The 13,615-nt window shown below is 44.5% G+C and overlaps 1 protein-coding gene across 1 annotated transcript in view; it reads right to left on the bottom strand.

The window, feature by feature from the left end:
* Window positions 1–1,176: 1,176 nt before the first annotated feature.
* The window catches only part of PKNOX2 (PBX/knotted 1 homeobox 2), a 90,037-nt gene continuing 77,598 nt past the window's right edge, over window positions 1,177–13,615 (bottom strand). The window contains 7 exon segments of the mRNA XM_055819410.1: window positions 1,177–2,651; window positions 2,653–2,858; window positions 3,619–3,797; window positions 4,179–4,255; window positions 6,030–6,149; window positions 8,156–8,253; window positions 8,346–8,478. Coding sequence (XP_055675385.1) covers window positions 2,610–2,651; window positions 2,653–2,858; window positions 3,619–3,797; window positions 4,179–4,255; window positions 6,030–6,149; window positions 8,156–8,253; window positions 8,346–8,478 — 855 coding nt within the window. The 3' untranslated portion in view covers window positions 1,177–2,609.

Below are 13,615 nucleotides of genomic sequence, written 5' to 3'. Positions count from 1 at the left end.
AGCCCCATTTTCTGCTAAAAATTATGCAAAAATAACCTTTTTTTTTTCCTCCCCCCCTACACAGAAAATCAGCCCATTAATTACCAGTGGATTGATTGGGGAATGCAGGGGGCCTTCCATTTTGGGGAGAATTGCTCGGGTTTGGGGTTTGTCTCTCATCTGGGGGGACAGCCCCTAATTTGGGGGTCATTGCTCATTTTTGGAGTGTCTTCCATTCTGGGGCAAATTCAGTCATTTTGGGGGAAGTCACGGATTTTGGGGAGGTGTACTTGTTTTGGGGAGCATCCCCTTTGGGTACAGCCACTCATTTTTGGGGGGATCGCTGGTTTGGGAGAGCATCATTGCGGGGACCATCACTCATTTGGGGTGTTACTGCTCATTTTGGGGAAGAATGACTCATTTGGGGGGAACATTCTGGGGAGCAGCGTGGGTTTGAGAAGATCAAATCATTTTTGGGGTACCACTCCCAAAAAATGAATTAATTTCAGGGAGCATCCCTTATTTTGGGGGAGCGTGACATGTTTCAGGGGAGATTCACTCATTTAGGGGCAGGGGGGATTGGGGGAGCATCACTCATTTGGGGTGAATGTAACTCATTCTGGGGGGAGCATCACTAATTTGAGGGGAGTGGGACATTCTGGGGGAGAATCACTCATTTGCGCAGAATATAATTAATTTTGGAGTGAGCATCACTCATTTTAGGGAGCGTGTGCTATATTTTGGGGTGAGCATCACTCATTTTGGGGGAGAATCACACATCTGGGGGGGGGCCTCTTGGGTAACGTAATTCCTTTTGGGGGAGAATCACTCATTTATTGAGAATATAACTCATTTTAAGGGAGCATCATTGATTTGAGGGGTGGTGTAACATTTTGGGGGTGTATCATTTGGGGGGCGCACCGCTCATTCTGGGGTAAAACCAAATTGGAGCTCATGTTGGGGGGGTATTAGTCATTTTTGGGGGACCATAACTTTTGGAAGTTTAAATCCTATTTGTGCCCCATCACTCAAGTGCAGATTTGGGTCAATTCGCTCATTTTGGGGGCCGATTCTCCTATTTGAGGGGAATTTTGCCCATTTTGGGGCTTCTCCACTCACAGGAAGAAGCTGCTAATAAAATACAGCTGCGAAACCTCATCTCGTAGCACTTTATAATAAATGGCCATGAATTAATACTAAATTACAATGAATCCTTTATGAAATTACAGATTACATTCACGCCAGATCAGTATTGAAAAATAGGCTTTTCTGCCCATTGCATCACTCGGGTGGTTTTTTTGCCCCCAGCTGCTTTTTGTGGTTTGTTTTTGTTTTGTTTTTTTTTTTTGTCTCAACTCTTCAAGAGCCAAAAAACCAAAAGGACAAAACCAGCAAAAAGCCGCCAAAAAAAAAAAAAAAAAAAGGGGGAAAAAAAATCCTTCTTACAGAAACCTGCATTTACAGGTGGAAACCTGCAGAAGAAAATTCCTTTATTATTTTCGCCCTGTGTCACCTGGGTTTGCTTTTGCCTTTCCCCCCACACCACGTTTGAAGGTGAGATTTGCCCTTTTGCTAGCATTTAAAAAAAAAAAACCAAAATACATTGGGTTTTTTTGGCAAAGCTGCCCTTCCCCATGGCTTGTTTGGGGTAAAACTCCAACATTTTCCCACCAGGGTGGACGGCATCAGGGAGACACCATCGTTCCAGAAACATTATTGAATTTCCTTCCACCTGGTTGAATCTTGGGGGGGTCACCATTCAATGCTGGGTGAAAAATCTGCTTTTTTTTTTTTTTTTAAACCCATTTTTTCCCCATTTTTGCCTGACCCGTTGCCAAAACACTGCAGAAAATTCTCGCTCCCAGCAGCTTCTGCCCCAATGCTGCATCCAGTCTCAGTCCTTAAGGACAAGGATGGGGTGGGTTGTTTTTTTTTTTTTTCCCAGATTCATTGGGGTTTTAGCACATAAATTAAAAAGGATTTGGGGGAATTTCCTCCCTTTTCCAGATAGTTGCATCCGCAGTCACCAAACGGCAGCAGCACCGGGGAGGTCTGGGCAATCCGGTGGGCCAAGAGCACCAAACCCTCCTCAGATCCAACCTGAAGCAGAATTTGCACTCGCCGATATGTTGGGGTTTTTTTCCCCCACGTGCCAATATTTTTCTTTTTGGGGGAAAACCCCAAAAAGCATAGGTCCTGGAGTTGCAGTTGGTTGTTAGTTTGGTTTTTTGTTGGGTTTTTTTTTGCACCAAGAAATCCAAGTGATTGACGTGGTGGCCCACGGTGAAAACCCACTGTCGCCCAACAGCATCCCAGCATCGCGTGGGGAAAACGGCTTCCCCTAAAAATGCTTTTTCTTACCAAAAATGAAGGGGGAAAAGGGAAAATTAAGAAGAAAACCTGAAAAAAAATTAATCTGGCCACAATATGTGCCTTGTAAACATGTGTCCTTCACTGCCACGTGCCGACATGGTGGTCCCCGCGCTCCTGTGGGCAGCCGGGGCATCCGCCAATGCCTCCAATTTGCTTCTTTTTCACCAATTTTGTTGCTGTTCTTGCCAATTTTTTTGGCATTTTGGGGGGAATTTTGTTTCCGGTGCTGTCAGTGATTTGGGGAGGTGCAGGAGGAGTTATTCCAGCGAGTCACTGTGGTCCAAGCCGAGGTCAGTGCCGGGTGCTGCTGGGGAGGCCACCAGGCTCTTCCTCCAGCTCTTCCTCCTCTTCTTCCTCCTCCTCCATCTCGTCCTCGTCCTCCTCATCCTCCTCCTCTTCCTCAGTGCCATCGAGGGAGTCGTCGTGGGCTGCCAGCATGGCCTGCTGCATGGCCATGGTGGCTGTGGCTGATGAGAGGGGCTGCAGGTTGTCCATGCTGAGTGAGCCTGAAATTAAAAAAAAAATACAGAGAAATGAGGATTGCCCAGCTAATGTGAGAAGGACAAAAAAGTGCATAAACCCAGAGTAACCCAGGTGGAACGCTGCACCTAGACAGAGCACCCTGTAGGGTGTCCCACCTGCCCCAACTGCTCCCCAAGGTGCAAGCCTTAATTTTTTTAGCTAATGTATCTTCATTAAATAACAGGACCCCTTCATTTTTGATCAGGTAGATGCCCAAATCGGTTGGGCAGATCTTCTCTTCATCTTCTTTCTAATTCCACCTTCTCTTCTCAGCCTTCTCTCTTTTGATCTTGTCTAGGCCATGCTCATGTCTACTGTCTTCAACCCTTCATCTTCTCCACTCCTTTCCATCATCTGTTCTCTGTTCATCCTCCCTTCATCTTCTCTCTTCCCACCTTGTCTCATCTATCCTCTCATCTCCATCCTTCCGTCTTTTTTTCACGTTGTCTCCTCTCCCCATCGCCCCCCTTCCCCCCCCTCAGGAGATGTCCCACGGGATACCCCGCAGTGGGTGATCCTTGAGGGCTGTCCCTATGCCACGAAGCTGCCAGTGCCCCAGCACCAGCACCCTTGTGATGGCCAACTGGGAGGACCTTCTTGCATGAGCCGCCTCTTCAGCATGATTTTTTTTTCCCCACAGGGGTATAAAGGGCTCTAGAAATACTTAATTATCAATTAAGGCCATGAATTAATGCATCGCCTCCCCATCCAGGAAGGGCAGAGGCTGTTGGGGTTTTTCCTTACCGTCAGGATTTGTCCCCGAATTGCCACCCTGCTGCTGCAGGACTCCGGCGGCGATGGAGTTGGGCCAGAACCGCTGGGTGGGCCGGTGCTGAGATTTGATTTTCTTGGCTTTGGGGGCTGGGTCTGGGTTGCTGGCGTCGAGCATTGGCTGCAAGATGCGCCGCCGGGCGTTTATGAACCTTTCCAGGGAAAAGAGAGACCATTCATTACACCCAGTTGGAGTTAAAGCAACAGATATTATAACAATTCAATGAGCTGCTATCTAAAACCCTTTCGAAAGCGGCTACACGGTCCAAAAAGCTGGTTTTTTACCCTATTTGTCTGTTACACCATTGCATTAATTTTTCCAGCCGAGTTGGAGGCTGCTGCATATTGGATTTGCCAGGAGAGGGCACTGAGACATTGCACACGAGCGCCGTCAAATAATGCATGAGCCCATCTCCCAGAAATCATCCCTAACTGCTCGGGTCACTCCCAAAAAAGCATTATATATCACCGAAGGAGCATGAAAAAATTTCTAAAACCAGCAAGGCGACTGCACGGGCTGCCGATGCGCTCACCAGTTGTTGACTTGCAAGAGGGTCAGGTTGGTTTGAGCCGCAATTTGCCTCTTCTCATCCTCTGTGGGGTAGGGATGCTAGGAAAAAAAAAAAGAGAGACTGGGCAGCAAAGTGACATCTGTGTGCAAAACGGCAGCCCCAGGTGAAAAAAAATAAATTAACTCCTCCCTTTTTTAATTTATAATTTGGTGGCTTCTTGCATTTACAAGATGCAAGGCTGAAGGGTAGCATCTGAGAGCGTCATGGTTTCTCCTGTGTCTTTAGGGCTTTCCAAAGGCTTTTCCTTGAAGGAAAATATATTTATTTTTTTTTTATTCAGTGATTTTCTAATAATGGTTGTTGGTAAAGGTTGCATTTGGGTTTCAAAACCCGCTGTGACCCGCAACGCTCCTGGTCAGATGCATCAATAAACACCCTGAAACATCCGCACTGCGAGACTATCAGCACTCAAAGTCTCAACAACCTCCTCCCAACCGCACCACAACACTCGGTCCAACCCCAAAAATGAAATTATTATCAAACCAGCCCCACGTGTCATTTTTCTGAGCCCCAAGCCAGCGCCAGTGTTGATTCACATGACTTTTTTTTTCCAGCTGTGCCCACAAAATAGTGTGATCTCCTTAATGAAACCCCCCAAAGTCACGGCACGCCGGAGAGTCCCATCCCACAGGGGCCTCAGGGATGCCAAAGTGGTAAAAATAACTTTTTGGGCAAAAATATCCCCCATTTTTGGCATATTATTTCCAGCATTCCTTCCTCCTGCTAGTGCTACAAACCCCAAACCCAATAAAATGATGAGCATCAATGCTATTAAGTTAAAAACCACATCACGTATGATGCCAGAGGGAGAAATCTCATGGGGAAGCCCAAGCATCTGCTGCCCATGAGGACCAGGCTGAGAGCAGAGGTCCAACCAACCATCCAGTAGAAGAACAATTTCTGGTAGTTTTTTGATCGAGTTTTGGAAATCTTAGACCATGGGGTTCTCCTGGCAGACAGCAGAAAATTGCTTCTCGGTTTCTGGTCTGCTAAATCCTTTTTCTGCTTGCAGCTCTGCAGTTCAGCCCTCCAAAAGCACGGGAGATGCATGATGTGCCTTGGGATGATGGCCCAGCACAGCAATGCTCTTGTCCTCAATGCAATAAATCCAAAATTTCCCATAAAAAAAAGGCTGGGAAGTTCCCAGCCAGGGGCTGCTCCATGTCCTGGCTCATGTTTTTTTCCAAGTTGCTCCTTGAAGCTGTGTTTTTCCATCTTGCTGCTACCTTGGGGGTTCTCCCACCTTCTTGGAGACCCTCAGGCAACTCTCTGCAACCCATGATCAAAGTGATTTCTTGGCCAAATTATGCAGGGAAAAGAGAGGGGGTTTTAGCTTTCTGCCCTTCTTTCAGCCCTGCTGATGGGAGAGGAGTCTCCTTGCATGGAAATATCCCGGTCGTGTCCTCCCCGCTCCCGCTGCCTGCCTACATCTCCATCCCCAAAAACGGGGCGATTTTGCGCTTCTGCATTTCACCTGATGGCTGATGCACCGCAACCATACCTGCAGGGCAGCTTTCACCCTCCAGCTTGCTAGAAAAGGGTATTTAGGAGCTGTTAACTGTAAAAAAATGCTCTATGATCCATCTGCAAAAAATTTGTGGAAGTCCCCCTCTAGTTTTCTTGGCTTCTTCATGCATTAAAGGAATATTTTTACCACCTGCAGCGAAAACGGTCCTGCCCAAAATACTCCCAAAATAAAAGCAAAGCCACTTGGTGCCTCTGAATATAGATTCAGACAAACCACCACCTTGATTTGTTAAGTTTCTGGGGTTTTTGCCTTTTTTTTCCCCCCAGCTTTCTGGCGATGCTCACCATGAGATGCTGGAAGAGCCATGAGCGCATGATGTTGGTGGCATGTTTGGGCAGGACGCCCCGCTTGTTCTTGGACTTCTTGTCCTCACCATCAAGGAGGGAGGTGAGATCCAGGTTCACCTGCCAGGGTGGAGGAACAGGGGGGGAATGAGCTGAAAACAGCGATGGGCAAAACCAACCCAACGAGGAAACCAAAATGAGCAAAACCACCCCCAAAAATGAGCAAAACCAACCCTAAACGGGTGTGGGGCAGGTGCAAAAACTATACACTGGTAGGGAGCATCCAAAACTCATTTTTCCAAAAAAATTTGCATTAAATCCACATTTCTCCCCAGGATCTCTATTTAATAGCTCCATTTTGTTGCTTTGTGAAAGGCACTGGGTTTTTTTCTCCCTGTGATGGTACTGACACGGTTGGGGACCGTGGTGACGAAGCCAGACCCTTCTCCATGTGCAGTTAAAAACACTTCCACGTTAAAAAAACAACTTAACACCCCCCCCCCCCCAAACAAGATGACTTTTTCAACCTGAGGTTAAAAGCCCCCACTCATTAACCCCTTGCAAGCCTGCATTCCTCACCCAGCTGATTCCCACCACCAGGACAAACATGCCCATTGAGCGAAAATTTCCCTCCCCCCCCAAAATAAGTATCTTGCTGCAAGAGAAGTTTTAATGAGGATGCAGGAGCTGAGCAGAAATCTCAGCGCTTGAGTTAAAAAGGGATTTTTTTTAATATTTTTTTTTCCCCAGCTCTTCATCAAAACACTTCTGGATGAATTAAACATCAGGCCAGCAGGTCCCTGTGATTCCCCTGGGCTCCGGCTGAATAAATCATGCCGGCGGCACGGGAAGAGCATCCGGAGGTGCTTGTCCAGGGCTCTCTCCCTGCCCTGATATTCCCTGCGAGCATGTTTTTCCCACCACGCAGGGTTTTGCTGCAAGAGATTTAAGCCCGTGACAAAGAGATATTAAAGAAAGAAATTTTAAAAAGCATCACACAGGCAATAAAATTGCTAGGGAGGTGCCACGCATTTCCAAAATGCCATTTTAAATTTTTGTTTTGTTTAAGATGCTTCTGCAATTAAATTGGGGCATTTCAGAAAAAAATTTGCATGGGAGGATTTTTGCTGATATGCAGCGTAAGCAGAAATCAGTGGTTTTTTGCCCAAATTCTGGGCAAATGGGGGTTTGTAAGAGACCACAGGCAACGCACTCAACAGGGGTAGCAAGTTGTGCTTATAAATCCATTTCTACCCCAAATTGTCTCCTTATTGCAAAAATGCAGCCACGCAGGGAAACCCCTCATAGTCAACTGCAATGACAAAATAAAGGAATGAAAAAAGGAGCAAAAGGCTAAAAAATACCCCAAAATCCATAAAGCAATGAAAAAAAATGAGCCTTTCCCCTGAGCACTGTGATTGCTATACTGGACCGGGAATGGCAGTGATCCCAGACCCATAATATAATAGCAATAATATATAGAATAGAATTAGAATAGCATTGGAATAGAATTAGAATAGAATGGAATTAGAGTTAGAATAGAATAGAATTAGAATTAGAATAGAATGGAATTAGAGTTAGAATAGAATAGAATTAGAATTAGAATAGAATTAGAATTAGAATAGAATTGAATAAGAATAGAATTAGAATTAGAATTAGAATTAGAATAGAATTAGAATAGCATAGAATAGAATAAGAATAGAACAGAATAGAATAGAATAGAATAGAATAGAATAGAATAGAATAGAATAGAATGGAATGGAATGGAATGGAATGGAATAGAACAGAACAGAACAGAATAGAATGTAATATGGCATAATATAATACATTATGGTATAATATACTATAAATAATATAATACAATAATTATACGCTGTGTATAATGTATATATTATAATACCACGTAAGATATCGATAATACAAGCATTGCTGCAATTTCTTAGGTTGTTGCTATAATTCGCTAGGTACCCCAAAGGCACCTGGCAGATGGATTTAATCAACTTTTCTTGCTAATTAAAAATTTAGGATACTCCAAGGGTTGAATTTATGGCGAAATGACAGGTTTTGCTGGCTGCAGCCGCGCAAAACATCGCGACAAACGGCAGCGTGAGGCGGGACGGTCTCACCTGGGCATTGGGGATCTGTAGGGCGCCGGGGGCGATGGCTTGGGCGAGGACCTGCCCTTGCGACGTGACCATGGTCACGGGCTGGTACAAGGCTCCACCTATGGAAAAAGATGCTCATGGGGGGTGGCAACCTCCCCCCCCCCCCCCGATTCCCACACCGCTCCTGCGCCGGCCCCGCTGCGGTCCCTACCTGGCACGGCGGGCGAGCCGCTGCTGGCGCTCATGGCCAAGTTGCCTGGTGGCAGCGCGGCCGCCGGCACGACGATGCCCGGCGGTGGGTTGGAGGCGGGCGGCAGCGCCGCGGGGGAGCTCTGCAGCATCTCCTGAGAGAAAAAAAAAAAAAAATTACCCCCTTGAAATTTCGCACGCAGAGGGGACGTGCAAGGGTGTGATTTTCCCCCTCCGATAAATTCACCCTTTTTTTTCCCCCCAGGTGGTTCAACAGGCAAAAATGCAGAAAAAGGGATTTTTCAGTTCATCACAATGGCAAAAAAAATAAAAGATGGAAAAATAAGGATTTGCGCTTTGCAAAGTTCCCACTTAGCATCTTCCCCAAACTCATCCTCTCTGTGCAGCCACTATTTCCCATCAGGAAAAAAGGTGGGGGAAAAAGAGCACAACAGACAAGACAGAATTTCTTCAGTCTTCTTCTTCTTTCCATAAATTTCTATTTTTTTGGTGCTTCTACTGGAACTGGATGATGCAGCATTTGCTAAAAGCCACAGCAAGCACCACGGTTTCGTCTTACTAGAATAATAGTAAAATGATGAAATTAATAATAATATCACCCCATTTGATATCATTCCTTGCAGTTTGATGCTAACTTCTTGCAAAACTGGGCACTTTTTTAGCCAAAAGCTGTAATCTTATTATCACCCCCGGCTCCGAAGCAGCTCTTGCACGCAATTGGAATTGGAAAAAGCTCAGATTGAAGGATTATTTGAGTATTAATGCAACATTTTGGGAAGGGAAGGGTGCCACAACTGAGGATATGGGGGAATACAGGGCGATGTACCGCAACCTCCCAGATGGGCAGGATTTTGCAAATAATATTTATAAAATTGTCATTTCAAAATAAGCCCAAGATAACGATGCATCTCTAATTCGCCCAGCTGTAATGGAAATAAACCTGCACTTGTTTCTTGCAATAAAAAATATTTTCCCCCCTTTTCTCTCCATCTTCCCATTCTGCGTCACTTCCCTGGTATCCAGCTGGTTCTCAACTGTTGAACAAAATGTCAACAAGGGGCTTTTTTCACCTCTCGATTAGATTTCTCTTAATTTTGATGCATTTCCTCAAAAAAGCTCTTACTTGGTTTAAGAAAAGAGAATTTCTGTGGACTATCACCATGCAACAACACTGGAAAGGGTGACCCTGCAAGGGGGTCAGGGTGGAGAAAGCCATAGCTCCTCTTTTCCTTGCAATAAAACTACAGAGAGAGTAATTTGAACATAGAAATCAATCATTTATATATCAAGAGATGACGTGGATGCATCGTTCAGCGGGGAGTCAGGGAACCCTTGTGTCCATATCAATGCATTTCTCATTGCTGGGGGGGGCAAATGTAATTTTTGGTCTTTTTTTTTTTCCTTTTCCTTTTTTTTTTTTTTAACTATCAGCCACCGCCGATTTGCCTGTGCCTGGTTCTGAATAAACTCTGATTTCCCTGCGTGCTTTTGCTATTAAAATTCCTCGTTGAATTTTTCCCACCCGCGATGCTGAGCACAAAACGTTGCAGCTGACGCCTCTGCCACGTGTTATTTTTGTCCTCTCCACTGGTGATCTGAATATTATTTATCTGGAAATTTTGCTATAATTGCTGTGAATTTTTGCTTCGCCTCCCAGACATTTCTTTTCATAGCTACGTTAAAAAAAAAAGTGAATATGACTGTAAAATACTCATACTTTTTTTTTTTTATATCCCTTCCCTATCTCCAGCCTTTTGGGGGAAATGGTTTTCATTTTGAAAAATGAGGATTTCTTAGCAGACAGAAAGCAAAAAAATCAAGTTGCTTTTGCATGCACTTGGACTTGGCTTTTGCTAAACATCTGGCTAACAAACACGGTGGAAATATTCATATAAACCCAAACGTGGTCCTTGGAGAACCTCAAAAAGCAGCCAGATACAGCCAGGGGCAACCAGAGATTTGGACCAGCCTGAAGACCTCCAGCTTCTCTCTCCTGCCTTGTTTTTCCATGATTCCTCCAAAAGAAGGGCATCCAGGAGACCACTTTTGGAAGTGCATTGGGAAGAAGGAATGTGGGGTATTGGAATATGGGACAAGAAACTGCCGTTTCCCCAATATATACCAGTCGAAGCCATTTTCAACAGCATTTTTTGGTGGCAAAATCCACATTTTTTTGGAAATTAGAGGAAAACTGTCCTGAAACACCAGTTAAGTGGTGTCCAAAAAGCCAGATTATTAGTAATTATTAGAAAAAAATATGAAAGAAATTGCTGCTGCTTCGGCAACAGCACTGTGAAACCAAGGGTACCCAATGGACGTGATGGTTCTGCCTTAAAATAAATATAGGTGTCTCCAAGAAGATTTTAAAAATATATTTTACATACTAATTGCCTTGGATCGCAAATGTCAGCCAAATTATATTACGCTCGTGATTTTGCTGCAGTGGAAAATATTTTATATTTTAGGACTTCAAAGAAATCGAAATGTTTCTGGCAATTCTGAAACCTGAGTGTAAAAAACTGCATCACTAGGTGTCTCTGCAGATCCACATCTCAGCACTGACCTCCCACAGCTCTATGGCAAAAGGCGATTTCTCTGAATTAAAAGTCACTTTAATGAAGAAAAAGACCTGGTACATATTGTGTTGCACAACAAAACCCTTCTTACAATAAAGCAAGTGTCAAAGACCATGTGCCCAAGTGTAAATAAGTGCTAAAATTCAGCCGCTAATCCAGCTGATGTTCGTCCCCTTGGGTTTTATGAAACAGCAATTTATTTTTGAGTGGCATACAGGCACAAAAATTTCCATCTCATCCTAACTTGGTGAAATTTCTTTGCGCTCAAGTAAAGCTGGGGAAAATGAGGGTTAGCTGGAGAAAAAGGAAACCCGTGAGGTGGCCGAGGAAGAGCTGGCCAAACTCAAACTCATGTGAGAAGAATCAAAAGGCTCCTTCGGGGGTGGGTGGATGGATGGAGATAAGAAAAAAGTTGGCTTTCAGTAACAGAGAAGTGCAAGCTTGTCCCCAGGGCAAACTTGGACACATTAAAATCTACACAGACCAAGTACTGCATCAAGTCAGGCCAACCCAACCATGAGTTTCCAACCACCAGCAAGACTGAAGGAATTCAAGAAGATGAAACTCTGTCCTGAAAACGCTCAGTTTGAAAATGCCCACTGCCCATCTGCTGCAGTTCTCCCTTGAAATGAGAGCTGAAAAATGCAAGATTTAATCCAATTTAAAGGTCCCTGGCAGTGCTGTGGTTCCCAGTGTGACCGGCTTTGCAATGGGCTTTGTCTTGCAAGTCAACCAGAGAGCAGTGAGGACCACGTTGATGTCAAGGGAAAGTTGAACTGATCCACTTTAAACACTGGTTTAAATTGGCTTCCCCCGCCATGCAACAAGCACTGCCACTCTCCCATCCCTGCCTGAAAAAACTGGAAAATATTCATTAAAGGGAGTTAACAAGGGTCCAACGAGGACTCAAGGGAGAGGAATGAAGCCAAGTGAAAAAACACCAAGAAAAATGGAAGAAGGGGAATCGCTCAGTGGATGAGCTGGCCAAAGAGGCTAAAACTTCTCCACAAAACCAGACGAAACCCAAAATGAGAAAGCGATGGAGAAAGCGGGGCAGAAAGATGTCAACAAGGCAATGAAGGTTCGGGACCGGCTCATCGCACAGGATAAAACCCAACGTTTCACCCAAACTTGGCCAACACCAGGAGTCATCTCTAGACTTAGCGACGTGGGAAGATTTCAGCAACAGTCAAAACATCTGTTTGGGTGCTCTCTCATCTTTCCATCACCTCCAGGCATTTTTGCATTTCCAGAAATTCTTGCATTTCTCATCTTACAAGGCACAAATAACGCCAAGCCACAGGCCATCCTTTTTAGAAACAACAGGGAAATCCAACCACGCTTCTCCCACAGTGATATTTTGACAGGTCCAGGCATTGTTTTCTCTGTTTTGGTCGACGTCCTTGTTATTGTGCATCCATAATTTTTTGAGTAGGCTGTCCCACGGGGAAATATTTGGCAAAAAAAATAAATATTTTACTTGCATGACCAAGCTGGTGTATCTCCTTGCAAAACGATTGACTCCCCTCTCATACCCTGAGAAAACCTATTTTCTGAGAAATCTTGTTCACTGGTATTAATCACATTTCCATGACGCAGATATAAAAAAAAATAAAATCCGAAATTAGTGGCTCCTTTGCTGTTTTACCTGCTCTCAGCATGAGTTTAACAGGACAATAATCAGCAAAATCTTCCCACTTGCCAGTTTTTAAACAGCGATCCCGTGATTCTTCAGTTCTCCAGAGCATCACCAGCCCTTAAAACTCAAGCTGATGGATACAGAGTATTTCCACCCTTTTTTTTTTCAAGCTTCATCCATGAAAAACTCAAGTATACTCAGTAAGTTGAAGCACTCGGGCACTTGACATTGCTTAGTTGGATAATTAGACAAAAATTTGACATTGTGTCGTCCCTGGTGTGTCATTGGCATCCAAAGGCCAGATGAGATGGTGGCTCCTGGTCTATCGCCATGAGCAGTTTGGCTCCCATTGCCTGCTGAAATCCCCTCGTTGTCGAGGAAGCGTTTCCCCTCCAGTTGGGTCTTTCCTGGGCACGTTCCCATTCATGTAGCAACTGCCTCCAAATCCTCACTTGAATTATTCAACTTTCAAGTCTTGCCCGGAAGGGAAACATCGGCAGCTCCGGGTTTGCAGGAATCAGAGGCACTCGGAGCCTCTCCATGGGCTTGATTATTTTCCAAAGACTTGTGCTAATTTTCTGATACGATCCCCACCTCTTTGTGAGGCACTAAATCCTCATTACTTTTCCTGACCGATGCATTCTAATTAGATCAACACTTTAAAAAAAAAAAAAAAAAAAAAAAAAAGGAAAAGAGGGGGAAAAAAATCACAATAGCCACAGGACGGCTTTCCATCTCATTAACTCCCTCACTTATTATTTTCATGAAAATTACTGATAAAAACCATGCATCTCCATTTGCTGGGACCGGGAGCTTCGTCGGCTCATATCTAACATCTCTCTCATCACCCGGGATGCGAGCTGTTGCCATGGTGACGCACAATAATAGAAACTAATAAATTACAAACGAGATGCTCGTTGAGCAATTATTGTTCTCTTTTATGCAAGTGTCTTGCTAATTTTGATCATAAGGAATGCTACCATAAAGCAGCGAAGGGATAATAAGTCCATTTCTAGAGATTATTAGAAAATAGAGAGAGGATGGGGGGTTTTAGAT

Source organism: Falco peregrinus, chromosome 15 (genome assembly GCF_023634155.1).
Source record: "Falco peregrinus isolate bFalPer1 chromosome 15, bFalPer1.pri, whole genome shotgun sequence".
Lineage (NCBI taxonomy): Eukaryota > Metazoa > Chordata > Aves > Falconiformes > Falconidae > Falco > Falco peregrinus.
Note: the sequence above shows the minus strand (reverse complement) of the source record. Positions and strands in the feature narration are given on the sequence as shown.